Source organism: Maylandia zebra, linkage group LG19 (assembly GCF_041146795.1).
Source record: "Maylandia zebra isolate NMK-2024a linkage group LG19, Mzebra_GT3a, whole genome shotgun sequence".
NCBI lineage: Eukaryota > Metazoa > Chordata > Actinopteri > Cichliformes > Cichlidae > Maylandia > Maylandia zebra.
This window is the reverse complement of record NC_135185.1, coordinates 29,188,137-29,215,411: the sequence shown is the minus strand read 5'-3', so window position 1 is coordinate 29,215,411 and position 27,275 is coordinate 29,188,137. Positions and strand designations below refer to the sequence as shown.

Sequence of the window (27,275 nt, the reverse complement as noted above, 5' to 3'; positions counted from 1 at the left end):
CCCGCTATCCTATCAACCACGCACACCCAGCTGGAGTACCAACTCCAACAGCCTGGCAATGCCACCTCCCCGCCAGAGAGACCACTGGAGGTATATGGAGCCTGGGGGCAGAGATTACCAAGCGGTTGAAAATTGATCCTGGAAATAGAGATGTTGTATTCCCCAACCCTCTGACCTCTAATCCCTCAGATATCTTCCTCTATTGTTTGGTTTGATTTACTATTGGGAGGAGGCTGTGTGGGCTAAAGAGGACCAGGATGCTGTGAAGCTGCAGGGGGGTCCACACAGGGTCCTAATGTGACCTGATCACTCACAGGTTTTTGGTGCAGGCAGGTAACGGACCCTCTCTTTCTCTAACAGCTGTGCCACAAACCCCAAGTGAGATAAACTCATCTCTCAAACAGTAAATTTCAATAAGCACTATTTATACGTAGGCAGCATTGGCAGTGCAGGATCCAGCTGCAGTACAACGGTATAGGTGCAACCACACAAAGACATGAGCAGGAAGACAATGTCAGTTTTTTTTAAACACAGTAAAGAAACTTGCAAATACAACATACAAACAGTAACACAATGCAGGGCACTACAAACACCTGTACAAATAAACTTGCACACATGCTGCACCTGACATGCAAACACTGGCCGCCACACACTGTGGAAACACAAATCAAGAGTGATGGCAAACGGAAACCTGAGAAAAGTCAATCATGATGTCAACACAGACTGATGTTAATGGGCCTAATTCTACGCAATACACATTCAGGAGAGCAGTTAATTTAGCTAAGATAACAGTAGTGCTACCTCTGAGAGAAGTTTAAGGTTACAGTGTGCCTGCTCACAGGAGTTGGTGTTTCAGACAAACCTGCAGGCAAATGTTGTTTTTTGAATACATTTGCATGAAGGAAGTGAAACTCTTGAGATTTAGAATGACTTTTGTGGTAGAGTCCAGTGCACACAGAGGCACTGCATGGGTCCAAACTCAGCACCTCCTTACACTTAGACAAAAGTGAGAACTGTTTATCTGCTTTAAGTCAGCTTTTTTACATTTTCTCATACATGTTTACTTGATACATACAGTACTGTCTTTTGGCATGGTGTGCAATGTGTCACAAAAAAAACTGAGGAAACTCGATGAATAGAGGACAGAAGAAGTGGCAGGCCTCAAAACCATCTACTGCCTAACTAAAGGCTCATCAGAAAAGGTCTCAGTGGCTGTTAAGAATTCCTTCTTGTGGAAGGGAAGCAGGGTGAAAAAAACTGAGGTATTCCAACTTAGACAAGAACAGGACTGGAAATCAGTAGTGGAGGGATGAATGCAAGCCTGGCCTCCCCAGAGCCTGCACCTCAATGTTACCAAAGGAGTGTTGGATCATTTTGACAGAAGAAAAGGCAGACAGCATCCAGAGAAATATTACTAAAGACAACTTAAAGAAAATACAAGAAAGCTTGCCTACGAGAGTTCAGGCTGTGTTGAAGAATAAAAGTGGTCATACCAAATATCGACTTTCAAGCTTGTTAGAAATGTACAAACTGTTTTTACCTCATATACTGTATCTCCATGTACGCTTGCATGTTTCAATAAACTGCTCAGGACTTGGACAGTACTGTACCTGAATAAGTCACTTTCATGACTAAATCATAGTATGAAATGAAACATACGAGTCTTAGGAGGAAAAAAAACATTTCTTTTTGCATGGGACAGCAATGTTAAGCTAACAAATATGTGCAGACTTTGGTAAAAGGCATTGGCAACCTTTACAAGGACGGGTGGCACCTGGTAAACATCCTTGACACAGGTTTCTCATGCTTAAGAAAGGGATCTGAAGGCAAAGTTTTTCAGAGTGTAAGATTTTGCAAAATCTGTGGCCAGCTCAGTATATCATGCCTCTCACACCCTCTATTCTCTTCCCAAACACTAACCAACACACCCCAGCCCTCCGCCTCCTTCCACTCCAAGCTCCCATCCAGCCAGAGAGAGGAGTGGAGATAGGCCCAGTTGCTAAAGCTGTCTTTTCAGCCCCTGCTCCCGCTCGGTCTATCTGAGATACACAGCAAGCGGAGGTGTCGCTTTTCCGCTGGCATTTCGGACAGTATCTACTTATAGACGAGAGAAAAGGAGAAAAGAAAAACAGAAGGGGTATTATCAGGGAGGGATGAGAGCAGCAAAGGCATTTTGTCTTTTTATTCCCCTCCTAAGCCCTGGGCTTTGCTCCCAATCCGATTGGTCGATACGGCCAGGGATGTAAATGAAATGCAAAGAGGAATAAGGCTGGCTTCCCATCTCCAGTGTGTGCCCCCCTAAGTCCCCCGCCCCTCTTTCTCTGTCTCACTCTGTCTTGCTCTCTGGCTGTTTATGGCGTTGTGTTTCTGTTTCCCCATTCACAGACTTGCTGCTCTCCCTGTTTCTGTCTCACCCTCCTCACTCTGCCTCTGCGTCCTCCCCCACTTCGCGCCTCTCCCTGGCTGGGCTCACAGCTCTTATCTCCTCAGACGCCCCACATTCCAGCGTTGCCGTGGCTCCCTGCCTGCATCCCTGGTCACGGCGATTCCATGGGTTCCCACAATCCTCGGCAGCTTGCTGATTTAGGGTGGGCAAGTGACTCTCAGAAACGGGAGAGAAGAGGAACAGAGGGGTTACGGAAAGACAGAGTGAGAGGGGGTGGGAGGCGGGGAGGGTGGGTGACAAGAGGGGGATGATAAAAGGAAAGTAAGGTAAAAATAAGAGGGGATGAGCCATGTGGCAGCAGATAACTGATGTAAACATTAAACTACACCAATACAGTCAAGTGAAGTTAAAAAACACGATTTAAACTCGCATTATTAATTTGCCTGCAATGTCAAAACAACAAATATGATAACATTTTTGATCAAAAATACTACATTTGAGAACAGAGCACAAAAACACGTAAAAAAATCTTTATTGAAATATTTTAATCTGTAGAAAGCAGAATGACAGTTTCCCCCTTGTTTTTATGTGAAACCAAACCATCTGCGCTACAGCAGGTCGAACCTCATCATCCAGCCAGCTGACAGCCGCTAACCAGGCCTGCGAACACAGAGGGCAGATTACATTCGGAGAAAACTGCACATGCACTCACTGTCCCTCGCTTTCCGCTGGTATCTCAAACAGCAGGCTTCTTCGGAAACGTTTTATAAAGCTTATGGCAAAATGCTGATTTGACCTCTGCACAACAAATTTCATGGCACGAGGTTCATTAACATCAACACTAACATTTTTAAAAACAGTGTGTAACTGATGCGTCAGATACAAGGGCGTACTTCAGGGGTGTTCTTCAAACAACCCCGGTCCAGTCAGACTAAGTTTGACGGCACCTCTTCCCGACATTCACAGACCTGAGATTCCATTTTTCTGTGAGTCGAGTATTGAAAATCTTGCGTATCTGCGTTTGTCCGTGAACTTTCCATGACTTTGTGTCTCTCTAATGATCAAAGCATTTTGCTTTTCAGTGTGCCGATCTGTTTATCGAATAGGTTTATGAGCAATTCTGGCAAGGAGAGGGGGCTGAGTGGAGATTTAAGCATGTTCTCACACACATGCAGACCCAAATCAACATAGATGCCCACATGGGCACACGCACGAACGCACCTCTAAAAGGGTCCCTGGCATTGTGACATTTCACATTTCATTTAAATCCAAGAGGGATTACCGCCCTCATGTTAGGAAGGAAGAGAGAGAGGGGGGGGGGGTAAAAAAGCACTCATCGAATCCATTAGTTTTAAACATTTAAAGGACCATCTAAGATAGACTGATGGAAGGATAGAAGGGTGGGTGGGTGTGTAGGGCTGCCACTGATGTGGAGTGAGGCTGCGTGGCACAGCACAAGTCTGTCCTAGATTAAACAGCCGCTCTAATCCCCCATTTCTGCCCCCAAATTGGGTTTCCCTCAATCTCGGTCTTGCCATCCTAATGTGAGAAAAAGAAGTAGAGCAGAGGCTGAGGCAGAATAATCAGCACGTTAAAAGCTCTGAGAGCAGAATAGGAAAAAAAAAAGGGGGGGGAGAACGAGATGTAACGATAAAGCAATTGAATGGGTGACTTTAAGAGAAGCGTGCAGAGCTTGATTGAGGTCAGGCAGGGCTTCCTAAAGTCATGCCCTGCCGCTGGTCAACTGTAAACATTCATCAAATGAGACGTAGCACAGTGTTAGCTCTGTTTGGTAACTTCAAACAAGAACTTATCCACCAGCATTTCCCTTCATTTCAAATTCTGACATACAAGTCCAATTTGGCACAGTACATTTAGCCAAACTTAACACCAGTGCACCAGTCTTGATCCACATAGAGCGTCACCTTAAAACCACACAAAGAGGCACATTGGCTCAGCCATAATTTCCATTGTTCCAGCTCCGTGGATCTTATGGGGTTTGCCTCCGGCTCTGTCGGAATCTGTCTCTCTCTTGGAGCAGGTGAGTAATGGCTGAGCGGATGGCGGGTGCCTGGGGATCAGTGGGATCCTTCTCTAAGTAAAGACTGAAGTGCTGGACACTGCAGGTCAGTAGGCTGTCTGCACTGTAACCCCTGTGACCGGAGCGGAGCAGCCTCTCGCAAGCCAGAGCCAGGTTCTTGTCCCAGTTTGGAGGATAGTCGGAGTGGGCCTCAACAATCTCCTTATATAGCTTCCCGGCAATTAAAAAAAACAGAGATAAACATAAAAACATTGATGCTTTTCCTGATGCATTTTAATCTGCCCTACTGTGGTAAAGTGTTTGCAGGTGGGGGTCAGACTCACAGTGTAAGACAGCTCAAAGAGGCGAGCTTTCCCCTCTCCCTGCATCCTTTCAGCCAGGTCAAACAGAAAGAAAGCCGTCTTCATCCTGAAACAAAGCACGCAGGCTCAGGGCTAAGTGCTGGATGGATGAGCCATGCAGATCTACACTCTCAGACGCACCACTCCAATGGAGTGATTTATGTAGATGCCGGCACCAAATACATTGTACGTGTAGATGTTTTACCACACAAGACTGGTTTATGGAGATGTTCTGGTGGGGCAATATGCATCGTGACACATCTTTTTATTTATGCTCGAAAGTATACATCCACTTCAAACAAGAAAACTAGCATCCGCTGTAAAGCATTCAGCATACCTGGCTTGCCACATCTCTTCATTAGCAACACGCTCCCAGGATGCAGGATGGAAACTGTTCATACATGGGGAGAAAAAAAAATCATTTCTTTATCTAATACAACCTTCAGGCACCGCGCTGGCTTATTCACAGTTCCACTAACTATAAATGATTATTTATGTGAATATATTGTTCCACTTGGCTGTGCAGGTTTTGATACACTAAACATCAATGTTTGCTGCATAAACATTAAGTGACTGAGCAACAATACCAGCTAGCACATTAGACATGGAGTAAAACCACATCTGCCTTTTTTTCCCCACTTTGTTGACTGTAAACACTTGACCTCTTCTTCAAAAGAATATTTTAGCAGGGTTTCCGAGCTAATATTTGGCTTGTGGGCATCGGCAGACACGCTTGTCGTGAGGGTGCGGGAAATAATGTCACAGTATTCAGCCGTGGATATCTGAGTGAATGAAGGGCTCCTGGCAACAGCAACAAAATATGGAGCTTTGACTAATTCCACTTTTGACACAGTTATTGACAAGACGCAATAAGAAACTCATTATTTTTCATCTTCAGTCTCATTTCAGATGGCTAAGGGCCTAATGTCTTGCTCTGGTAAAATTCACAAAGAGCTGGATCACAGCATGGAGAACAGAGGACAAGCCCACTGAGGGACGTTCTGTGGAGTCTGTGGAGGGACGACTGAAGACCACAGAGAGAAAAGTGAGCACTGAGATTTTTTCTTTTCACTCCAAAGGATTTGTTTATTTTCTTGGCCAACAGCAGACCTTAAAAATTAAACCATGCTAATTTTTAACCATTTAAAAATCAGCGACGCTGAAATGTTATGAAAATTCAAATGAAGATCAAAGAGATCTAACTTTTCTAAAAACATTTAACAGGTTAGGTTGAATTTCAGAGCAATGAGGATAACATGACATCCCCAACACCAATCTAAATATAAATTATTTTAATAGTATAATCCAGGCTGAAATACGCATGAAGGTAAGAGTTAACTGTTAACCTGTTGTGTGGATCACTCCAGTTATAGATATTGCGTGTACGATGAGCCCACTCTTCAGGGTGAAACTGCTTCTGAACGGGCGCTAAGTAGTCACACACACCCAGGGGCCAGCGGGAATAACTGTGTTCCCAGCTCAGGTCTCCATCAGGAAGCCCGATGCAGGCAAACACATCCCTCCTGCAGAAAAACAGAGACAAACTCTTAAATAGAGGCGTGCCCTCAGTTTTTATCTCCGGGTAGCTGTTTATAATGACACACACAGTGACAACATGGAGACAGAAATTTCCTCACATCCCAGCACCTTCTAGGTTCCCATCAGCCCTGCGCTTCTCACAGACCCCGAGGGTTAATCCCGCAGGTCAGTGTTGCCCCCACAGAGATACATATATGTTGGCCTGGCAAACACTGCCCCCTGGTGGGCTTGGTATTAACAAGGCACTATCCAATTTCTGGATCTCAGTTCCTCCTGAAGGAGTGAATCATGGGAGCAGCAGCAAGTCCACCAGAGACCGTTTAACCAAATCAAGTAGATTAGCTGACTTTTGTAGTTCATCAGACTCCTTTTATGGCCTCAACAGTTCTGTGGGCTTATCTTGTGCTTGCACTGTGTCGACCATTCTGCTGATCTCTGCCTCATTAGATCACCCACTTGTTCATTGTTGCCCTCCCAATTCACTCACTCTCTCTCTCTTTCCATTTAACATCCTTTTATTCCCCCTCTGCTCTTTTCATGTGTCTGAGACACTCACTGCGTGTTGCGGGACAGAAATTGATCGAGGCTGAAGGTGCCTTTCTCCTCGGGGTTGACCGGGTCCCACCAGCGGCCGGGAAAGTGGATCCCAGGGTGGTGCTGTGCCAGCTTGGCCACATACCAAGCATATGTCATCATCTAGTGAGAACAAAGAGCACCACCAATCCCAGAGAAATATTTATAACCAGTCGATTATCAGTTAAACAATCATCAGTGCAATTAGTTTAAAGGGATTTTTGTGTCATTATATCTTAAAGCAACTGATGAATCATAGTGATAACATATACAAACTAATAAGTATATAAGACAACACAACCAATTTATAAGGCCTCTACTTGCTGACTTAAGGGTCTAATTTATGATTTCAATGAATTTCTTTCAGTTACCACAAAGCTGATTTTTACATTTTGCCAAAATATGTAAAACATTATATTATCATGAGAAATCACACTTCATTCACATTTTGTCCTTTATTTTTTAAATCTCTTTTGAATATAGTGCGGTTTTAATGGACAAGAAAAATAAGACAAAACAATTTCGTCATAAATAAAATTCCTTAACTTATATTATGAAGGAAAAATCTTTTCAATACAGGGAACAGGGAAAACCTCCTGACCTCCTGATCAACCAGGCGTACATCAGGCCGTACGCCCTGGCAGTAGTGCAGGTATCGCAGAGAATTTCCAGGCAGATCTCCTCTGGTCAGGATGATTGAGTCTTTGGAGAAGGAGGCCAGAAGCTCCCTGCCGAACCTCTCCACCACAGTGTTCCCACTCTGATCACACTCCCTAAGATCATCAGCACATATGCAAGCAATTACTCTACACTAGCATCAAAACAGAAGTTGCATTTTCTCCCATTTTAAAAATGGTTAAACACATCTTTACCCCTGCTCAGAAGTGTGTGTGAGATGTGTGCAGCAGTGTATATGTGAGTGTCTGTAGGTACGCTTTCAAGGTGCTCTGAGGGTAAGTTGTCAGTGCCCCCGCCCCTTCCCCTCACTCTAGCTGCCTATCTAATCGTGGGGAGACAGGTGTGATGGGTCTGACAGCACAGGCCATGCTCTCCCCTTGATCAAAGCCGCTCAGTGATGGCTGTCTGGCACTCCCCAGCGCTACGCTGGTGTAATCTGCCTTCTCGGACAGCTAACATCTCAGACTGAGCTCTGAGAGTAGAATCTATGTGCTAACCGTGCCTCTCTTTAGCCCCTACCATGGGGTGAGCAGAGAAAAACCTGACATGTGGAGTTCAGACCTGCAGTATGAAGCGCAGAGAAGCAAAAGAGAAACAAATCAGGTTGACTCAGGAAAAACTGTGCATGGGGATTTTAGAAGGAGCTAGAAGAGGGGGGTTTTTACATCATTTAAAGTTTACAAAGCAGAAGTATTTAACTTCATTCTTCATATGCATTTGGGTTCAGTGTAGTTACTGCAACATGAATAATGTAAAAACATTAAATTGACAGATACATGGATTGCAGAGTATCTGAAAAGAAACCGTAAGACTCGAGCAGTCGGACACAAAAACACTATTAGAGCCTGAAATCACTAATAGCCTGTAGAAGAAAAAAACAATGCAGCTACAATAATTATGTCCACTGTGATCAAAATCTTTGCTGTTAAGAATTAGTTTTCTAATTGTCTCCAAATTCAGACGTTACAAAGCCCTAACTCAGCCCTTTTACTGCAAATATACAACAGTGGAAATGGAACTGTAAGGATTTTGTAAGGAGTTAAAGTTCGGAGCGCTGGATTTTTAAATTAAACAATGAGAATACATTTAAAGTGCTGCCTTTGCGTTCCTTTGGTAGTGTCTTCATTCACATGCAGTGCAATTCTGAGGCCGGGGCCAAAATGAGTCTAACTGCAACAACACAACAAATCTTCAAATTTAAAGTCAGCATTTTAAACTCGTTGCTTGAAATCTACCATTTTAGACTTGTGCAATGAAAACCACTGTTGCACACCACAGTAATTCCTGACTGTGTATCGACAGCACTGCAGATTTTCATCACACCAAACAACAGCAAGCTTGTTACTGTTAGCGTGTGCAATAGTCACCTGTGATTGGTGTGCACCATATGTGCCAGCAGAGCTGCAGTGAAGACCCAGCCTGTGGTCTTCCACAACCCCCCATAGCCCAGCCTCCTCTCCAGCCCAGCTAGAGTCCAGCTCAAGCCGAGGCCTGCCAGCACACACACTGCAGCATCGCTCTGGAGCCAGAAACGCTCAACCTGCAGGAAGTGACCATGCAAGTGTATACCACACACACACACACACACAGACACAGACACACACAGAGGCAAATAAGTGTTTTCTGTAGTTTTTTTTGCTTTGTTTTTTTCTGGGTTTGCTTTACCGTTGGACCAGGATCAGCATCAACATACAGCACGCTGCTGTCACTTTGGTTTTATTTCAGAATATTGAAAACTGAGACAAACTTGTAATTCAATGCTGAGCACAAGGTGTGATGCTTCAGCTATGATATGAGAAAAGATGTCTGAGAACATAAAAGTCTTATAGCTCACCACTCCGAGCAGTAAGGGTCTGCTAATGTCCAGGTTGGCTCTCCATGCAAAAAACAGCGAGTAGACCACCAGCATGACAGTTAACAGCCAGGACACTGAGCGACACCTCCTAGGACGGGACACCTCGGGTTATTCAGCGCACAAATATTTAACCAGCTTTCCTTTTTTTTCTGCATGCACAGTCTGCCATTTCCATATTTTTAGTCTAATGTATCACTTTGTCTATTTACTCTGTAAAAATATATTTGTTTTGAATAAGTCTGTAAGAATATTAATGCACGGACGGGGATCACAAGCCTGAGAGAAAACGTATCTGCCAGCAAGCTAAGAGGTGCATGATTGATTTTCTAATGCAGACTGAGTCATAATGAGCCGGTGCCAACCGCTGAATCACAAACTCATTACAGTACAGCTGTAAAACGTTCTTATACACCAAAAAGAAAAAATTTCCCCTCGTGGCAAAAAAATAAGCCATCGTCCGAACCTGAAGAGACAAGCTTTCAGGTTTCCTGCCAACAAACTGATTTGCTGATCTCCGTCAGCCGGACACTTATAATCACTCAAGCTTTTCTTGATTTACGTTTTCCTTACTTACAAGCACCATAGCTAAAAAGCAAATGAAATCATATTTATAACCTTACACTTTAACATGGGGCAAATAAGCATTTGCCGGGTTTCCTTTGGGCAATCTATTAGACGACCTTCCTCTTCTTCATCATCTGTCTGTGTATGTAGCCAAGTTTATTGAAGTGCACCTCGGGAGAAGGGGAATAGCTTGTGCCCTGCGGGGCTTTGGGGCATTACTGGGGCTTTATCAGCTCCACCCAACAGATCCCAGCAAAGGCTCTCCTGTAATGAATTACAGGATCACGCTGCCACATATAGATGCATACAGGCAGTGATTTACTTGTACACACAAACATGATTTTGAAAATCCAAAATACACATCAAATCCTCTTGATCTGAATGTGGAGCGTCGTGACAGTTTGACAGTTAGGTGCCTCAGTGTTGTTTTGTATTCTTTTTTTCTAAGATCAGCATTTTGTCAGTGGTTTTGTTCCCCGTCTTTTACTCCAGGGGATTAGATTTTTGTAGTTGAAGTGGGTGCTGAGATGTGCGTGACAGAGTTTGGTGTGTTGCACGCTGGCATCCAACTCATCCTTACCTGTCCAATGAGGAGAGCGCAAAGCCCATTCCTGCCAGTACCAAGACAGGAAGTGAAAGTTCTGCCAGGGAGTGGTCCAACTGAGCCCTGCACACACAAACACACACAGAGACATGACGGACACCGAAGACAAGCTCAAGTAGCCTCCCTGCTACTGAACTCAAGGACACCAATTATTAAATGCCCTTCATCCCCTATCAAAACAAACTCCTTGGACTGTGCACTCCTCCTTTCAATCGGATTGACAGATACGAATGACTGTGTCATCCACCCCCCACAGCCCCATCCTCTCCTCACAGCGCCTGTCAGTCACACAGCGCTTGCTCAGAGCGGAGAGATAGTTTCCTGCCTCTTCCTTAATACCCATCTCTATTTGACAGCTTATTGAGTCTCTATATCTCCCAATGTACACTATGTGTGAATGTGCTCATGAGCGTGTGTTCGTGTGTGTGTGTGCGTGTCAGTTATTCCAGTGGGTTTACGTCTCCAGTGCGACATGCCTGTCATGTTCGCCTCTCTTCCCCATCTTGAAGGTGTGCTTGTCCATCAAGCAGCAGGGGTGATGGAAAGGGGTGGGTGCTTGGCAGAGGGGGGGCTGGTAGTGGGGGGTCTTAAGACGCACACGCACCCCATCCCGTCAGCTGGAGAAAGATACCAGGAATGGGATGACTGTGGTTGTGGTAGCAGAGGGAAGCAAGGGAGGGAATGGGGTGGAGGGGGTGGGGAGGTGCTAGAGTGGAAAAATACAATTTCTCAAGCTCTATTGCAATGTCTGTCATCACAGCTTGTCACGCTTAAACACCAGAGCTGAGTGATCATTTCAAACTGCTGGAGAAAGAGAACACAGTGATTTGGCCCTCTAAGCAGGTTCAGTTCTGCTTTGATGGGAGAGAGTGGAATGGGAAGAACAAAAGCTGCTGGGGAAAGTAAGGGAAGAGATGGGCTGCAGAAATGACTGTGGGCCCTTATAATGGCTTGGTGTGCGTGTGTATGTGGCTAAACCTGTGTAAATCACCAGAACCATCGCAAAGAGCAGTTGGGTCTTCCATCTCTAGTCCCAAACGTGCCCTCACTGTGCCTCAGATCAAATCGACCTACTTTCCTCCCTTCTCCATCCTAGATCCTACTGTCTAAATAGAAATGAAATACTCAAATCAAACATGCTGGGCAGTTTATGGATGAGAAACATACTGTTTCCTGCGAGACGGACTAAATGTGCTGCTTTGGCCACAAAAACTAGAAATTCAGTGATGTTACTTTGTTCTGGGAAACGATGATGTGAGTTTAGCTGATGGTCATTATACGCATTAAATGACCATCTTGTTGTGCCGTTTACGATATTCAGACCAGGAAGTTTCACGTGCAAACAGCAGAAAGACTGTTTACTTACTGCAGCATTGTGGTCAGGTTAACCAAGCTTTCTGTCTTTGCCTGCAAAACAAAAATCAATGTAAGCTAAGCCAACAGGGTCAGGGTCTGTTTAAATGCAGCGAGGCAAGCAACACTTACCAGACAGAATGTGCCATATTCAGCTCGCAGCAGGTGGGTCAACAGACCCGACAGGGTGGTCTGGTCACCCCAGCTCCAGCGGGCTGTGTTGAGGTAGGATGAAATCGGCAGGTAGATGTACGGCAGGAAGCCAGCGAGGAAACAGAATCCCAGAGATACAAGGCCACGCAAAGACAGCTCCTGTTTAAATACAAGGATAAGATGTTCTTAAATTCATGTTGTCCAAACCGTGAGCAAGAAAGTAAAATGGAACGTGTGCGTGTCAACAAGACTGGAGAGCCTTGTTTGGCCCTAAAAGCCCCTCTTTTCTTAGACCAACAGTAACTTTGAAGTTGCGCTAATTTCCAGCTTCATATATTTAGAATTCAGAGTTTAAAACAATCCATATTTATATCTATCTTAAAGCCATTTTAGCTCCTCTCCCTTTAAACCAACTTCCCTCTGATTGGCTGCACCTCACAAACAGCAGCTTTTAAGAGGATATGAGAGGAAAATATCTTGTTTTTGAAGTCTTTTTATTTCTGTCAAAAAACTGCACACAGCCTATTTCTTCTTTGCCATCTATAATTCTCTTTATTTAAAGAGACCCTGTGACTTACCTTTTGAGAGCACAGTCGGTAAAGGACCCAAGGAATGATGACCAACACATACAGCACCAGTGTGTGCTGGTTACAGAGCCCCAAGCCACAGCATAATGCCCCCCAGTGTGCAATCTAACAGGGACAACCAAAACAGTGCAGCATTGTGCGTTTACATTGAATAAAACATAACCTGTGTGTTGCATCTGTTGTGTGGTGTTTTGAGTTACCTTCTTCCTCTGCGTGGCATTTTCAGCACAGCGGAAGCTGGCGGTCAAGAAGAAGAGAAGGCCAATAAAAAGGTTATTGAGGGTGAAGACCTCTGCCACCATGGACCACTGCCAGCTGAGTCTGGACACAGCGAACAGCCCACCAGCCAGCACTGCTCCAGGACCAGGACCTGCCAACCTGAAAGTGTAGAAGAAGAGGGTTTTACTCTTTAGAAAGGACTGCATCGGAGGACAATGACAAGAAGTTAATTACAATCTGGTCAACTAAATTAACTATTGTACTAATTTAACCATCTGGATGTTTCAGTTGTTTAAAACGACTGCATTAAAATGAACCTCAAAAACAGTATTTCTAAAGGCTGCAGAACTTAAACTGCTTTTTTCAATTTTTTTTTTTTTTATCTAAGCTGCACTGCAACGACACACTGAAAAAAAAACAGAGAGAAAATAACAAAGTCAGCAGCTTCACACAAATTTTAAATGTTGTTGTCAAAAAAGCCACCACTTCCCTATAACTAATTTGGGGACCCATTATAATCTTCCTTCTACCCAAGTTTGCTTCTCGGACAAGACCTTGAAAAACACTCAGTGATTTGGGGTAATTCACATATCATGAGAAGTCCCTCTCGAGCAGCCGGTTGATCTTGAACAGACTGGCACAGAAACCACCGTGGTGGAGATAGCACTTTATCCTCAGCTTCTTAAATATAATGTGTGCACAAAAGTTTTCCCCTTCCTCCTCTCCTGTACTGTCTCCGTCTCCTCTGCGGTAATTGAAGCAAACTTGGGATAATCTGTCATACGCTAAGACCCACCACTTACTAAACTGAGAGACAGAGGGGGAGAGAGAGTGAGGCGACAAATGATGGGGAGAAGGGAAAGAAAAGGAAAATAGTGCAGAAAAGTGTGCATTAAAGGGGTGAGACAGTGTGCGGGATGTAGGATGAAATATAGAAAAAGGAAGAAAAAAGTTCAAGAAGAGAGAGGGGAAAGAAGAGAAAAGGAAAAAAAGGCAACCCAGTCCCCAGCATGCTGGCTCTGAAATATGAGCAGGCTCGACAATTAGGGAAGTCAGGCAGTATGGCCCTTTCCGCCATTGTGTGGAGTGGCTTAGAGTCCTCATCAGCCTATCAGCTAACTGACAGGCAGAGAGCTGCTCTATTCAGCACCGCAGATACAAGCTGCAGGCCAAACGGCTGCCAGGTCCCTTATGACCCCACAATCCCTTGCCGGTGACAGCTTCAAGCTCCATAGCAAATTAGGCGCTCTCACATTACAATCGCAGAAGACAGATTCCATTAACGGTATCTGAAATTGAGTAGAGAGCAGGCCCGTTATCAGACCTGACTCATAAGCACCGCCATTAATCACAAGGCATGATACCATTTATACATTTCCAGCTCTCTGCCTGCCGCTGTGATAGTCAGCCACAAAAGGCCTGATGAGACTTAGGCTAGGGGAACAATGGAGCTTTCTGAGGAAAGCGCGGTAAATCAGGAAAAAAAGGAGAGCGAGAGCGAGAGAAGGGTGGAAAAAAAAAACTTTAGCTTGCTGACTACTTCCCCTTTTATTCTTGGGTTTTCTCTCTGCTACTCTCCACTATTTTTTTCTGTGTTCTCTGTAAGGCAAGCCTGCTGAATGAGCACACGTATGTGTGTGCGCATGCACTTAATGGGGTTGGGGGGTTGTGGCGTCTAGGAGTGGGTCTTAATAAGCGATAGCACCGACTTCCTCGCTGCACCGCTCCAGGAATTAGTTGTAACTTGAAGGAAAAATGAAGAAGGGTGGCGTTTCTAGAGGGGGGTGGGGGGATGCAGATGGGGACTTTTGTTGAGGTGCAGAGACCTCCCGCACCCATTATTTTACCTCCTCACATGACAATTAACCCACAGCTCATGCACCTAGCGGGGGGCTGGTTTGGGGGTGGCACGGGGTGCAGAGCAGTCATGGGGGTCCCAAAGAAGGGGTTATTACACCAAGTCTGTTCCTCCTTCTGAAGCTCGTCTGATAGCCAGCACTCGTCACATATTCAAAGACACACACACAGGCACACACTTCTGTTCCTGAACTTCTTTATTCTCCCTGAGTGCCTGACAAATCTCTCTGTTAGAGCTTGTCAGTCAGTAAGAAGCCAGTGATGTGTGTACAGTGCAGCCTGTAAATGACCTGTCTGTCTGCGCGGGACCACCTGGGTCCCAGTCAGCCTCTCCACAGCTCATTCTCCAGGCTGGCTGCTCCCAGGGCGCTCGGATAAAGCAGGACACATTTTGACACCAGTGTGGCCGTGTTCCCTGTTATCACGACTCAGTGCTGTGCAGGATGCTGCCGCTGTACTGAAATGTTGTGGCTCAGTGACAATGGACTGGTTGGGACGTGGCAGGAGAATAACACGGCTGACAACGAGACTATTCAACCCTGAACTGATCCAACCTGCCAAAAAATGCCTGCGTCATCACTTGGGTAATTAAGGAATGACCAATATACTTAAAGCCTGAAACGAAACACAAACTTGGAAATAAAGTAAAAAAAACTATCCATAATTCAACTTGAATAATATGAAAGAGGAGCACAGGCTGAAAAGGGAGGATTAAAGGTAAATAAAAAAAAATGACAATGATACGAGAGACAATGTCCCCTTCAAGGACACAATAAAGGCTCAGTATAATCACTTTGAAGTGTCAAAATGAGAACCTGCCTCATTTACACACTCGGTTCTACAGTATGGGCCAGAGACATGCCAGCATCGGCCGTCTGCGCTAAACAGCATCACACAAAAAACCTACACCAGCACTCTGCACTGAATGAAGCTTCACAATGGAGCTGGCTAAGAGAGCCGCTGTTACACACCACCCCGGGGAACAGACAATACCACAGCTGTGCCATCGCGGATCAACAACGCACTGTTCTCTAACCGAGTGGTGGTTTGGGTTAAGCGGTGCTGGAAAACAATCACACATTCCTGAAGAGGGTAAAAAGCCCGAGAGAGAGGGGGTGGCCTTGCTCGGGCTGAGGCTGAGGTTTCCAGCTGGCCCGAGCAAACACCCCAGGGCTCCCCTCTGGCCGGGACACCAGGCAGGCTATTTAGCAGCTATTATATGACAGGGGTATGATGTATTGCTTTGAAGTTTCAAAGCCAATCTGCAACTGATACACAAACATTAAGGGATGTCAGTAAATCAAAGTATTGGCTTTGATTTAGTACTACTAAATGACCCAATGTTAATTTTCTTTCAGAGGAATTACATCATGACAGTACGATCGAACTGTTTTACGATTTTATACATTTCTGCTGTTTCGAGTTCATATGGGTTAAGTTCTTTTGTCACATGAGAGCAGAAAGATTTGTAGATTTCTGGGTTATCAACAAAAGATGCACTTCAAAAAACACGACACTGGAGTTTAAAATCTAAAAAAAAATATGCAATGTGCAGTATTACATGTAGAGTCAAGAGCTTAATTCATGCTTGAGAGTAATTGTTGTTGTGATTTTTATAAATTCATCATCTATCAGCTGCACAATTGTTTAGGTATGCAATGCTATATTTATTTTATATGGTTATTTAAACAGAAACATAACAATCGTGTTATATGGTGATATTACTGTTGATATTAGTAATATGGCAGCACTGACATCCATACAGTTACCCTTTCACTTCCCTTTAATAGATAAAATATTGATTATAATTACCTATCATATATATTTTAACTTTGCTAGCTGGTGGAATGACCACTGGAATGACGGCTGTTTATGATATTTTTCCTGATTATTTCATCTTAAACTACAATAAGAACTAACTGAGAAAATCTGATTTCTAACTGACGTCCACACTGTATGTTTCAGGAGGGGAAAAAAAGTCTATCAAGTCTCCAAACCAAGCACTTCCCCATCTTTCCTTCCCCCGTGCGGTGTATGAAGAAGACGCTGTCTGTTTGCGCTGAAAGGAGGGTAAACACGGGTCCTGGCTCTGCCGCTCAGACACCCCTCCTCCAAGAAAGCGCTCCAGCGCTACAAGTGCGTGTAAAATTAATCACCACAATTCTGTTCAAACAATGCAGCCACTGACATGACAATTTCTCCCAGAATGCCATCTTAATCTCCACCCAACACACAAAAATTACAGGAAGAGGGGGGTGAAAAAAAAAAAAAAACAATTTAGAAAAATCCCGTGTTTATGCAATTCACTGAATGCCATTTTTTATTGCTGCTTTTTTCCAACAAAGTCATTAGGCACACACCAGTGATACATAAATGTTGCTGTATAGATTCCATTAACTAATTCTGGGTGAATTGTAATTGCCGAGTCTGATCCGTCTCTGTGCCTGGTGCCTTATTAAGACTGCCTGTGGTGGGTGAGGAATGTAATATTGACGTCCGAAGCAGACACAATCTCGGGCCCACGGGCAAAAGGAATATTAAACTGGTACTGTATTCTGCTGTCTATCTAGCCCTCCTCCCTCCTCCGCTCTATCCCCATCCCGTAGCCAGTAATGAGGAAATAACATCTTCATTAGACATCTGTTTAACTGTATTAGAGGATGAGTCCTGGGGGAACCATTGGTCATGCTGAGGAGGGTGGGAGTAAAGGAGGTCTGTTGGACTACAATGTGACGGATGAGATACTGCAGAATAGGAACAAAAGGTCCAGCGATTGAGGCCTTTTAAACAGACAAACTTAAAATTGTCTTCTGCATTTTCATAAATAAATTTCAAAAAATAACAGTAATGGGTGTATTCTCTATGGATACTTGGGCTGAAGATTTTATCCAAGAGTAGCAGACGTGAGAGGGAGGGGCATCCTTGCCACCTACAGGAAGAGGTGAGAGCATTACCCAATAAAACAACTCTGTTCAGCTGTTTTTTGGATACAAACCCACATCAGTGGTTGCTAAAAACAATTCCCCCACACGTCGCTCCTGACACGACCTCAACAAGACACACACAACCCCACCCCTTTGGAAAAACAACCCACCTGAGCAAGGAGAGAAAGCACCATCGGGACCATATGGTGGAGGTCCTTATAAGGAGCTGGGGATGCAGCATGCGGCAGGGGATGGCACCACGCCCACCCTCCCGTCCACTGAGGTGTCAGCTGTGCCACATGGGCTAGCTCTTGGCAGGGGAGCCTTTCGCAGGTGTGCGGTTTTTCTCTCGAGGGCCGCCGGGGAAAGAGGGAGGCCAGACACGTTTGGTGTGCTTCAACGGGCCTGTTATGTAATCATGTGATCAAACCGAAAAGTGCTGATGACTGAGCGGGGCGAAGTTGGGGGGGTTTTTCTGCTGTGATGGCTGTCAGCTCGCTAACGTGTCTGCTCGCGGTGTCTCGGGATAAGCTGGGGAATGGAGAGAGATTCCTCTCAGGTAGCAGAGATTCAGAGCAGCTTTAGCAGATAAACTATGAAACGAGAGAGCACAAAATACAGAGCTGTCTGGATTATCCCGCTACGCATTCCTCCAGAGACTCACAGCTGAGGCCTTTAGCATTCCACCAGCCAAATGTTTCTCTCTGTGAACCTCCAAGTGCAATCGATAGTAATTATCATTACGTCCACCATCCTCAAAGGCTTGTCAGGCCGTGGTGTGAAAACATAACAAGACATGCAATTCGGCCATCAAACTATATGATCAAGCAAAGAAAACTGTAATTGACAAATCAAAGGGAAGCTAAATTGCTACATTTAAACTTATGCAAGAGAGAGAAGTGGCTTCCAAGCCTATCAACTTACATTCCCCACATTAAACACGGCAATCTGGCCGACTAATTTAAATTGATACATCAAAGGCTCACAATGTTGGGTATATTCCAGATGAATTTCAAGGTCTTACCATTTATTATTTGAGAGAAACTGACTTCGAGTACCCGTATTAACTTCAAAATATTTTGCCATCTGAACATAATTTCACAAAGCAATAATTTGTTTGGGAGGGTGAGGTCGGCCTATTTCCCAGCAAATGAAAAGCAAAAAAATGAGAAGTAGTTACAAAAAAAACTGTTTAGGAGGGCCAACAAAGGGACAAAAACAACAAATGACATTTAAGAAATTAATTATGTTGGGACACAGCACACTCACTACAAGGGCAGAGCAGGTATGAACGGCTGGTCAGTTTTGGCATTTCATCTGAGGGAAAGGCCTGAACAGAGGGTCTCTGCATGGCCGTGGCATTTATGCCAGTATTGTTGACAGGGTTAAATCACACAAATGCCCTGCACGCCAGAACCAAGAAGCAGGTCTCGACCATCCGGGAACCCTCGCCCAGTTCTCTCATCTTTTGCCCTCTCCAGTAACCCCCCAGTAACCTGAGTGTGCCAACTGATCCACAGCCTCATAGCTCATCCCAGTCTAGGCCCTGAACAGATAATGACTAAAACCTTTTATGCTTATTTCTCTAAACTGGAAGCGTAGATTATACATTCACACTTAAGAGCTTATATGGTGTAACTGGATGAAGTCCTCACCACTCATCAACCCTAGCTGGCGGTTGTGGGTAAGGGGGGTTGCAGAGCCTTTTAATGACTTTTTACTTGACCATAATCCACAACTGGATCTAAATCCCCCGAGATTATAAACTGGGGCTACGGTTAACATGCAAAATAGGAGCCAAATATCAGCAGACAGCATGGATATTTTCGGCCCTCAAAATAACTGTAAATGTCTGGCCAAGAACGGAGTCCAATCAAAAGCCTGAATACCAGGGAAGCAATAAGGATGTCCAGTTAAAGCATGACGAAGAAGTGCAGTGTTTTAACACCCCCCCCCCCCCTTTTTTTTAACCCTCTTTTTATTGTTTTGTCCTTTTTGCCTTGTCCTGGGAACACTGGTGAAAGCTCTCAGAGACAGTAAGACAGGGCAGGGTCTAAGACTGATGCAGTCTGGGCTTAAGGCCAGTCCCCTGGGTAGCTCTCCCTCTCCAGTCCCTGCCCTACTTCAGCAGGGATGACCCTGTACCCTGACCTTCTCCAGACCTCCTGCCACATCGCACACACTGGCCAAGCACACAGGAAGCCGGCCCAGCACTGCACACTTTATAACACACACAATTTCATTTTCACTTGCTGTCCTCCTGCTATCACAGAGTCCTCACAGCCTGCCAAGGTGTGAAGCAAGAAGAAATTACATCATATTCAACAATTTCTATTCTGGAAATAGTAACTTAGAAATATATGACATGATTGGAAACAGCCCAGTATGCACAAAGAGGGACAAAAAGGTAAAATGTTGACACTAAGCTGCCACCAAAATGCAGTGTGGAAAATGACTAAAATCAGCAAAAAGTGTGATGTAAGGCAGTCTGGTTAACCATGCAAGATAAACACACAGACAAAGCAGGAAGGGGTAAAATACTCCTTACATGATACGGTCAGCAGCAGGCGAAGCTGCAGGGTGGGTAGATGGCAATGCGGGGACCGTAAACTGTGTTTATGACTGAGCGAGGGGAGAGGTAGTTGACGAGAGGGGAGAGGGAGGAGCGCAGAGAGTGATCCTGTTCCTCTCAGACCCAGGAGGCAAGAAGGGGAGAGATTAGAAATCGTGCCATGTCAGGATTGGGAGCATGCTGGGCAGTGGGGGGGGGCAGAAGAACAGGGATGTCAGGTTTGGGGGGGTGGAGGGCACAATAATTGGGATATACATACACATACACGCATTCTCACAACGGGTGGCTGATAGGTAAACAGGGAGGGTAAGGTGCTGGGAGGGAGGACGGCGACTGGGTTCTGCTTCTGAATACTGAACAGAGGATCAGGGAGACCACTGCCTGTCAGTCAGGGCCCAAAAATACCACTTTCTGTTCCAGACAGCTTCACGATGCAAAAAGTCAGTAGGGGAATGTTTAAAGACTGCCGCCACTCAAAAATGTCTTCTTATTATTGTTACTTCCCTTGATGTGAGTTAGTCACCAGAAGGCTCCTCTGCTGAAGGAAAGAGGCTCTTTGTGCCTTCCTTAAAGTTCTGTTTGAGAATTTAGTACTTCAGTTACTGATACCTACTCGATTGCAGAGTGCACCAATGTAATTTTTTATACAATAACTAAAATCCCAGAACAGAACATAATGCATCAAGAAATTCTGGAATTGGGAAACACATTTTTCATATGCCTACCTGCAGACAGTAATGCAGAAGCCACCACAAGCTGCAGCCCCCAGGAGGCTACTCATCAGGTTAACGCTGTGGGCTGGAGAGAGTGAGGGCAGCAGACGCATAGCCATGTGAGCCAGTAGAGTGAAGAGTGGGTATCCTGGAGGATGGGCCACCTAAAGACACAAAAACAAAGACAAGGGCCATTTCACACGTGAACTTTTTATCAGGTGCTCCTTTCTTACATGCAGCATGTAGCTGGAGATGCGTTCTTACTGCTATACTAGAGGAAATACTCCATTTGGTTTCGGAAGGGAAGCAGCTTTGATAAAGTGAGTAAGGGGCAAAAACACGTGATTCTGCTCACTACTGTTAAATTCAGTGATCTGCTATTCACACACTGGCACAATCCCAGAGATCTGGCAGGCAAACCACTGATGTTTAGAAAAAGAGCTGCAGTATGTGTAAAAATAGCTCACAATGTGATGCTATCACAATAGGTTTACCACGATGATGATTGTATCACAATACCTTATACATTAAGAGACAATAATCAATGATATATGCACCTTAACTGTGCAACTTTAAAAAACAGAAGACAAATAGAAGAAAAAATGTATTTATTCCCTGCAATGTAGTGCCAGTGTGCATCACTATGAATTACTTTTACTCCATTTCAGTAATGAAACTGTTTAGTTTTTCAGCTCTCTTTTCCCCTTTTAAATTTCTTCTTCTTCAGCTTCTGTTTTCCCTTAATTATGTGATAAGCGCTGGTAGTGACTCCGGTACATCGGGACTGTGTGGAGAGTCCCTACAAAATTTACTTTTAAAAACTCTGATTTTTAACAACAGTGTACCATATCTGTAATTCTATCGCACAAGAAAGGGATTTAATATATTGCTGTATCAACATTTTATCCTCAGCAGGTAAGCACACGTGAATTTTGTGAGGAGTCAGAAACATCCTGCTTGGCTTTACTCTGACTGTGCTGTCATACGAGAGCCCTACACTCCCTTTCTTTTCCCCTTTTCTCACTTCTTTGCTGCGGGCCTCTTCCCAAGGACAGTGCAGCTCCCTAGAGCCCGTGGTATAACACGTGGTGCTCGCCAGCCTCAACCCCCAAACCACCGCAGAGCCGTAGTCATTTTCGCCTGGGAGATCTTGGCAATCGCAGCAATTAGCCACTAAGTCTCTTCCACCCAGATAAGGACTCAGTCATTAAACACAGACTCATTCCCTGGCACAGATAACACAAAGCATGCAGGCAGTGAGAAGGGGCAGCTCTTCGAATGAACAGAAAGCCGAAAGGTGAGAGTGTGACTGACTCACCAGTTACCTCGAACACGGCAAAGGATCTTTTTGCAGACATGCAAACAGCTTTGCTAAAATTTGAGTGAGGAGCTGGAAATGGAAAAGGCGCGTCGCAATAACTCGATGAGCAAAAAGCGAGGCTGTAAATATGAGAGAAAGAGAAAAGCTCCAGCAGCGAGAGTGGTGAACTAAATGGTAGCATCACGCAGGTGGGTAACGTCACCAAAATGAAGAGCGATTAAGAGCATGAGGAAGGACTGTGTGGGCTGACAGCAGTGTACAGACATGCAGCTAAAGGACAGCTGAGCGATAAAGGCCACAGGGAGCAAAGAGAAGGAGAACTCTCAAGCTCTGGGGATCAGAAGAGGGGGGCCAGCAGCCTGGGTCCCAGAGATGGCCTGCAAGGCCCTGGGGAGGCCTGAAAGGCAGACAGGCAGGCCACACGGACTGCAGCACTAACGGCAGGATTACTGGCATAGTGACACCGACACAGCCTCCCTAAAAGGATCACAGCGGCGTAATAAACTTTATTAAATAATAAAACTTATTATAACTGTTAACCCGATTTAGTTCATTCTTCGCGGCTTACACACACACACAAAAAAGAGGGGTGGATATAATAAGCCTTATACCGTACATAAGGCAAAGCCTACAAAAGCCATCGCCTTACCATTGACTTTAATTGGATTTGAAAAACGGGTTGCAAATTATAGCATTCTCTACTTGCAACTTAGTAAAATAAGTGTATAGAAAAGAAGGGGAAAAACCTGTGGACTGAAAGTAAATTAATCTGCTTTCTGCCCATGCTTAATTAAACTTCCTTAATGCTTATAAGAGTTAATGAGTGAATTGATTAAACAATACAGCTAATACTTACCCCCAGCTCACAAGCAGTGGTGATCAGCTCTCCTGTGGAAGAGAATAGGGGAGGAAATTAATGTAAACCCAATAATTATTATTAAGAGACAAGTCTGCTCCCAAAGTTTTCCCAAATCAAATACTTGCACTGGGGTTTTGCATTAATTTGCCAGGATCAAAACCTGCAAATCTTCCCAGTGTGACATTTCCTAAGCGGCACGCTCATTCTCTTCATCTTTCACTTCTCCCCCGATGCCTCCCTCCCTTCTCCGGCACATACACACAGATATAAACACACGCACATACACACAAACCATTAGACTCCCCCTCCAATGCCTTGTCACACAAAGACACACATATGCAGATCTGAGAATAATGCTTCCAGTCCCATCCTCCCCATGCATTAGGGTCCTTTCCTCTCCTCTTTCTTCTGCTGCTCTACGTGCCTCTCTCCTGCTCCCACACTCCTAATGTCTCAATGTCTCGTTTAGTCCGTTGGGCACAAACAGAAAGGCTACGCCGGTGACAGTCACAGAATGAAGTAAGCTGTAAAAATAAAAGCCGGCTGCACAATTTTTTGACAAGCTCTGTGTGAGGCGCAGCACAAAGTGAAAAGAAAACCCCTAAAAGCTTTTTGAGGGAGCTTTAATGTATCTGGGCACAAACCCATTTGTGCCAGAATACACCCAGAGCATTTCAAATTATACTGATTTCTCACCCAATGTTTGCATCTCCCACTCATGAAAATTGAAATTTGGTTCAGATTAAATGACATTGATAAATGTTTAGGTTCAGGACAGCCCCCTCTACTGGTACCAGACGGGTAGTCCCTTCCTCCGTCAAACACATCCAATGAAACGCTGGCCTTGTTTCTTGCAGACTCTATCACTTTTACAAGCTATGTCGAATCCGTAAGACACTACACGCGACTCCATTAAATCACATTAAGGTAAATTAATTTATATTGCTCTCCTGTGTTCACTGGTTTTCAAACATATAGCACGTAAGAAAGAAGAAAAGAATACAGCTGTTTCAATCTGAGCAGCTGTTGGTGCTGTTACATATATTTAAAAACAAACAAACAAACATCTGCACAGTAGGGACATGAGCAGGGATGCAGTAACAACCTTTACAAAACAGAAGGGCTGGATTTCAGATGGCACTGGTTTCCTCTCATATTTTGCAACCTTGCTGATACAGTGAATTACGATGCCTAAATTTCTGCCACATGAGGAGCCCTAACTCTTATCAGTCTAATGGACCATGAAGTCAGAACTCCTCCACCTGCACAGCTTAAATGTTTCCACAGCTCCATTTCACCTGGCATGAGCCGCCAGCTACCTGCCATCATTTAACATCACACTTTCTCATCCTTCATCGGCTTCTCAATTTCACTCATTTTCCCCTTAGAAGTGGCACACTTTTACACCATTCAACACTGAAACTCAAACTAATACCAAGCCAAAACATCCATCTCAGTGCAACAGAGATGCAGTTCTGCAGCCCCAATACTAAAAAGGGAAAATATTGACTCAACGGGGTAGCAGCATGGGTGCCAAGAGTCTTTGTGATTGTGGAGCATGGGCACCCACACCAGTCTTCCCATAATCCCCATCATTTCCACACTCCACATTCCTAGACAACAGCGTACCCGCGGGGCTGCGCTCAAGCCTCTCCAGGGCACATCACACCTAAAGAGATTAGGACACAGAGACGGAGACCTGGAGAATTCGGAAGGGTGTTCAGCTGGCACTATCAGAGCGGGCATCCTGCACCGTCCCTAAACACTGTGGAGAAGGGGCTGGCCATTTTTTCAAAGGCCCTGTTCGTTAGACAGCAGCACAACCAGCAGGGCTACTCAGCACTCCAATTGCCCGCTCTCGCTTCATCTCTCCTCGCTTATATCTGGCCGAGCTTTTCTTATGCTTTCATTCTGCAAAAATGCATTCCCTTCTGCAGCTCGCACGCCAAAGCAGTAAAAACCTAACAAGCAGAGCCTTCATGCCCTCAAGTCCATAATTTACAAGTTTGTAACCTTGGTATCACTTCTAAACACTGTTTGTAATTGTTCAAGGCACTCCTTCATAAACTGCATTACAAGAATGTTGGGAAAACACATCGGAAGGTACTGAGTGGAATACATTCAAGTCCACAGTAAGCCGTGTTAAATGTAAATTAGGTTTATGCATGCACACAAAATATTGAATTTAAATAAACAAGGACAATTATTTGTAGTGAGTGGCTGTCAACAGTGCTTTGTCAGCAATTATGGTGTCTGCGTTACCCAACAGTCAGAAAAATGAAAAAATGCATAAAATGTGGAGGAAAAGTGCAATTAGGTGTGAGTCAAACATGGTTTGCAAAAACATCTAGCAAACAAAAGGTTGCTGGTTCGGTCTGGCGAGAGACACAAATACCTTTTGGGATTGTATCAGGAAGAGCATCCGTTGTTAAAAAATTAATTAATTAATATGTCACAAAATAAAATGAAAATGTTAACAGTTCTGAAAAACATAATATGCAATTATTTGATCTTTTTTTTTTTTAAATTGCAATTTTATATTACAGTACCATTGTACATATGTGTAGCAGGTAACATTGGGTCAAAGCATATTTTTATAGTAACGACTGAATCACATTTAAGTCATTAAAATGTTTCCTTTTCATTCACTCTTAATAAAAATAGGTGTGAACCAAACTGTGACTTTGGAGAACTGTTATACCTCTACAGACTTCAACGAAATCCAAATAAGTTATGTTATAGAATTACAAGTAAACAAGTACAAGTACAACTAAAAGCAGCTGAGTTTAAAGAACAGAAAAGCATAAGCTACATTAAACTACATCATCCCAAATAGGACAGGAAATTGTTCTTTACAGCACCACCAACTTACGTCAAGATAATTGACGTTAAGATATTTTAAAAGAATAAGAAAGAAAACAAAGAAATAAATACAGATAGTCGTGTATATTTTTGCATTATTTGTTAATTACAGTGACTGAATATTATGAAAGGATGCCTTTTGTCTTTACCAGTCAGCGTTGATTCCAAAATCAGCCTTAAACACTGGAAGTAAAAAAGGTATTAGTGTCTCATTTAGAGGTTTTCGTATTTACCGCGGACGATTTAAAAACATGAATGAAAGAATGATTCTTTCAATTTATATATGTGTATCTCAAAGTCTGGCATGTGTTTGTTTACGTTGTCACGTCGACAAACGTCGCTTTACCTGCACTTGCAGCACCATGGACAGCACCAGTCAAGCTGCAGCGGTTTCATCAACAAGGTGCAATATGATTGGCTCCCGGCAACACAACAAAGCCACGTGACCAAATGAGCGTTAGCTAGCCTGCTAGCACCAACCTGAGTCTCCACCGGGGACCGTCCTCTGCACACAGGGCACATACAGAGCGGCGACACAAGCGACCACGGTGCCTGTCAGTATCCAGCTTGCTCTGTGCTCCGCGGACATTTTGTTTCTTTCAGGGGAAATACGGACGATTTTCACTGAAATGTCTCTTAACTAGCGAGCTAACGTTAGCGTCCATATATTCCAGACCCTTCGGGGTATAAATAAAACTTTGATCTACGTCTAAAACGATGTTGGGTAGAGATTAAGTAAATTTAATTTAGTTCTAAGTACAACCTTTGCATAGTCTTCAGCACACTTGCAGGAGAGTGTGCTGAGTTAGGTCCTTCCTGCCCGCGGAAAGTAGCAGCCACATTCACGCCGACTGGCTAACCTCGCGATATTACCGGACACGCTTTCCTCATAAGTTGCATTACTCATTGAATTGCTGTTTCTTGCTTTGTAAAGGGAAACAAAAACGAGCGTTTCAAATGAGGACGACCAGTGTTTTATCTCGGACGTGTTGGCCAAGCAACATGGTTATGACTACTTCTTGGTTCACTCAATGTCATTCAGGAATGTACATCAGTCTTCTTTCATCACTTGTATTCACAGAGCTGAACGGAGAGGGGTTGGGTCTGCATCTTTACGCTTATTTTTCTGTCAAAATTAGTCTAAAAATTGAAAGCCTTTCCTTTTTGCGCTTTACTCATAAATTTAAAAACATACTCAAGTTTTCAGGTTTTCTTCCAAGTATAATATTGTGTGCTAAAATGTACAGAAATGGAAAGAACTCTCAATCTGGCTA

General features: G+C 44.2%; 1 protein-coding gene across 3 annotated transcripts; it reads right to left on the bottom strand.

The window, feature by feature from the left end:
• Positions 1-507: 507 nt before the first annotated feature.
• Positions 508-26,938, bottom strand: tmem260 (transmembrane protein 260). Of its 3 annotated transcripts, XM_076877283.1 has the most exons (17): positions 26,765-26,938; positions 26,482-26,597; positions 23,137-23,168; positions 20,972-21,123; positions 12,875-13,052; positions 12,666-12,779; positions 12,067-12,246; positions 11,948-11,988; positions 10,558-10,644; positions 9,393-9,501; positions 8,926-9,098; positions 7,482-7,653; positions 6,864-7,003; positions 6,115-6,291; positions 5,106-5,159; positions 4,751-4,835; positions 508-4,637 (listed from the first exon to the last, which is right to left on the bottom strand). In XM_076877283.1, exons 1-17 carry the CDS (start codon positions 26,770-26,772, stop codon positions 4,377-4,379), a joined length of 2,079 nt encoding a protein of 692 aa, XP_076733398.1. In that variant the 5' UTR covers positions 26,773-26,938; the 3' UTR covers positions 508-4,376. The 3 variants fall into 3 exon arrangements, with proteins under 3 accessions (XP_076733398.1, XP_004540686.2, XP_076733399.1); XM_004540629.3 differs by lacking the exon at positions 26,482-26,597 and having other exon boundaries at positions 26,765-26,932; XM_076877284.1 differs by lacking the exons at positions 20,972-21,123; positions 23,137-23,168; positions 26,482-26,597; positions 26,765-26,938 and adding an exon at positions 17,845-17,926.
• Between the last annotated feature and the right edge of the window lie 337 nt (positions 26,939-27,275).

Excerpts from the sequence above, each read along its gene's own strand:
- tmem260 (XM_076877283.1), bottom strand. Across the intron at positions 23,169-26,481 it reads GGTCCCCGGTGGAGACTCAG|GAGAGCTGATCACCACTGCT; the intron begins GTTGGTGCTAGC and ends TCTCTTCCACAG. Across the intron at positions 11,989-12,066 it reads AATATGGCACATTCTGTCTG|GCAAAGACAGAAAGCTTGGT; the intron begins GTAAGTGTTGCT and ends TTTGTTTTGCAG.